This window comes from Cryptomeria japonica, chromosome 5 (assembly GCF_030272615.1).
Source record: "Cryptomeria japonica chromosome 5, Sugi_1.0, whole genome shotgun sequence".
Lineage (NCBI taxonomy): Eukaryota > Viridiplantae > Streptophyta > Pinopsida > Cupressales > Cupressaceae > Cryptomeria > Cryptomeria japonica.
In genome coordinates, this window is record NC_081409.1 from 915651433 (window position 1) to 915655116 (window position 3684).

Sequence of the window (3684 nt, forward strand, 5' to 3'; positions counted from 1 at the left end):
CTTGCAGCAAATAAAGGAAAGACATGATTGAACAGGGGAGTGGCAAGAACAGAGAGATTGCAGGATATTCCAAGTAGTTTTTCCTAAACATATTTTCTTTAATTAAAATATATGTCTGGGAAAGCAAAATAAAGGAGAAATTAAACTAACATAGCAACTGGCAATCCAATTGCTCAAGGTTGAGTAGTGATACAGAGCTCCTATGCTTCCTTTTGAAAATGCACAGCGATGGGAGCTGTGCTTGAATATGAACAGGAGGAGACTTGAGATGAATTAACTGATTGAGATATGGAAGCAAAAGACGGGAGTGCATGGGTAGGCTCCGTTCTAAATGAAGAAGGAACTGAAAGGTTGGCTCCATGAAATGTGGTATATGTTGGCACAGGTATTTCTGGAGGAAGATTAGGCACTCGATCTTCCAGCTTCAACGACTTTACCACTTGCCTCATTTTGGGTCTTGCAACTGGATCTGGATGAGAGCACCACAACCCTATCCCTATCAATTGTTCCATTTCCAACCTCTCATACTCTTCATTCAATTTCTCATCAGCAGCTTCCAAAACTTTGCCTTGACCATAAAGATCCCATACCCACTCTACAACCCTCATGTTATGCTCTTGCAAGCTCTTATCTACAGCTCTCCTTCCTGTAGCAAATTCCAAGGCCACGGCACCAAAACTATAAACATTTGATTCAGGACTTGTTCTTCCCGTGGTAACAGACTCAGGAGCCATATAGCCCAGGGTTCCAGCCGCCATTGTGGTCTGAGACAAACAATTGTGCTCCAATATGCGTGCCAAACCAAAGTCCCCAAGCTTTGCATTGAAATTGTTATCGAGCATAACATTGCTGGATTTTACATCCCTGTGTACAATACAGTGATCCCATTCTTCATGAAGATACAACAGCCCACAAGCTATTTCCAATGCTATTTGATACCTACGACTCCAATGCAGTGGAGGAGAATCTCCTTTGATGAAAAGGTGTTTGTCTAGGCTTCCATTAGACATATACTCGTACACCAAAATCAATTCGCCTTTCTCATGACACCATCCAAAAAGCTGAACAAGGTTTCGATGCCTTACTCGACTAACAATACTTATTTCAGAGATGAATTCTTTTAACCCCTGTCTTGACCCTTGTGAGACGCGCTTGATAGCAACAACTTCATTTGCTTCTCCTATAACGCCTTTGTACACACCTCCAAATCCTCCTTGCCCCAGCTTTAAAGTTTCACTGAAATTGTCGGTTCCGGCCTTGAGATCCTCCAGCTTATATCTACTTGGACCTTGGTCTACAAGCCTGTCAATCTCTATCTCATTGTCTTCACATGTTTGTTCGCTGCTGCTTTGCAATCTCATGACGATGGCGAACAACCTCCAGATCACAACTACCCCTGCTAAACAAAGAAATACCCCTACAATCGTCACAAAATTTTTTTTTTGGAAGACTTCCTAGTTTTGGTCTTGGTACTGAAGCTCCATGAAAGGATTGTGTGGGTAACACTGAAATTTTCAGCAGAAGCAGAAATTCCTACGACAAAATCATCAGGAAGATAAGTGGAGATATCCAAAGGATGCGCGAGAATGGGATCTACTTGGGACAGAGCCATTGGAGGCATTTGAGAAGAATATTTGCAGGTATTTTTTAATACAGTTATAATCTATGCGTGCATGCCACAGCGTCCTATCGTTTAATGGTGCATTCAAGTTCGTGTAATTTAAAGTCGGATTAGGACGATAGCCACCAACATCGGTGTAAACCTTATTGTTACTATAAAATTCAACTGCGACAACGCCGACTGAGAGAGATCCGTTACCGGGAAGACCGCTGAAAGAATTCACTGAGTGAGCACTTGTCGCCATTTCTTTCGATGTCATGAAGAAAGAGATTCCACCGTATGGATAAACATTAGGGCTATGGTTATAATATTTCAATACAAACTGAAAATCTGTAGTGAAGCTGTCAAGAGAGGACAGGCTAATGGTCTGGCTGTAAACAACTCTGCCTGAGGTTTTGTTGGTCAATTTGTAGTGAGGATTTGTAATGTTTGTCAGATGGACTTCATGTCTAGATATTGTGGCATCATTTACACAGAGAATGTCGCTTGTATTGCAACTCCTGAATTGAGGAAAGTTGAAGTTTACGCCTGCGGACTGCCCCATTAAAATGGGGATCATTGCGTAGACCATATAAAACACAGCAATTAATAGGGCAGACCTAGCCATCTAACAAACAGCAAAGAGAAAGAAAGAGCTTGATGAACAAGGATAAGAATTCACAGAACAATAATCATACAAGTTTCCGAGAGGACAAATAATTTGGTAACCTCTTCCTTTATTCACTTTGTAGGAATAAAATACTCCTGTCAAATACAGGAAAAAACAATCCTGTCAAAAAACAAAAAACTTCTAAGATCCTATTCTCACCACTAGAAAATTAGAACCACGAAGAATTAAAATATGTGGGATGATTTTCATTTCAATTGATCTTAGCTATCAAGCATTTTGAAACGTCATTAGTACAACAAGATCTGATCTCATAAGTGTGTTGAAGTCATCTACAACAAGACTTTTATTTTAGATGCATCTATCTGCAAGGCACTCTAAATCATGTCAAAGTTGAAATATTTGACAGCTAACTACTTCTCAGTGTGGATGTGAAATGAATTGTAGAAAATACACATCTAGAATGCTTAGTTTTTCCACTTCTAAAAGTCTTTGCATTGATCATCCCCACAGTCTAAATGTTTGGTTTCTCTTTTTCAGTTCATCTCCCCAGTTTCCCATCTATATACATGCATGGGAATCTAAAAGTCCGATATAGCCGAAATAGTCTTTGGTTAGTCTTGTTTTCATGTATTTCCAAACGTCTCTCGGCTTCTGGAGAAAATTGAATTCCACAGAAAACGAGAATATCGAACACTCGTAACATTTCGATTTGGAAAGAAATTTCCTTGCAGCTGCGAACAAGTTAGGATACATTTGTTCACTGCCTCTGCAGTAGGATTTGGTATTTAGTACATTCTATTTAATTACTAAATTTTTTCATAATTAATTATTTATTGTTTAGAAGTAACTAGTTGATAATAATTTCAGTATTTTTTATATTTTATTTTTATTAAAATTATTAAATAATTAATTATTTTTTAATAAAAATTTAATTATAATTATTATACTGGATGTTGTTCAAACATTCATATAATAATTTTGTTTTATATCAGAATATTAGAAATAGAATGTTCTTTCTAGTAATTGTTATATTCATAATAATCAGTAAGATTATATGATTTTTGCTTGTGTTAAATGATAATTTAAGTAAGATAATAATAAATGAAAGGTTAATTCATTTTTATAAGGAAAGGGAAAAGAAAACGTTAGTTAGAATTTTTAAAAAAGTCTTTCGTTATTATATTATTGATATAAAATTATAATTATAAATTTTGTTTACTAATATTATTTTTCATTTAGGTTTTGGTTCATCGTGATGAGTTTGTTTTGATATATAATAAATTGTATAAGTCACTCTAATGTTGTATGCCTTATCCTATAGCACCTATTTATCTATTATATATATTTCTATATACTTTACCATTTACTTCATCTAGATCTTCACACATCACTATAATGTATTATCCATATCCCTTATTAACTCGAATTTAGAGCTCACATTAATAGTCCATTA

At 36.1% G+C, this 3684-nt stretch overlaps 1 protein-coding gene across 1 annotated transcript; it reads right to left on the bottom strand.

Annotated features, from left to right (window-relative positions):
* Nucleotides 1–200: 200 nt before the first annotated feature.
* Nucleotides 201–2228, bottom strand: LOC131042950 (L-type lectin-domain containing receptor kinase IX.2-like). The gene is made up of 2 exons (XM_057976293.2): nt 1655–2228; nt 201–1396 (listed from the first exon to the last, which is right to left on the bottom strand). The coding sequence occupies exons 1-2, from the start codon at nt 2226–2228 to the stop codon at nt 201–203; spliced, it is 1770 nt and encodes a 589-aa protein (XP_057832276.2).
* Between the last annotated feature and the right edge of the window lie 1456 nt (nt 2229–3684).

Coding starts and splice junctions, on each gene's coding strand:
- LOC131042950 (XM_057976293.2), bottom strand. CDS start 2,228: ATGGCTAGGTCTGCCCTATTAATTGCTGTGTTTTATATGGTCTACGCA. Junction 1,397..1,654: donor TGCACGCATAGATTATAACT/GTATTAAAAAAT, acceptor TTTGTTTAGCAG/GGGTAGTTGTGATCTGGAGG.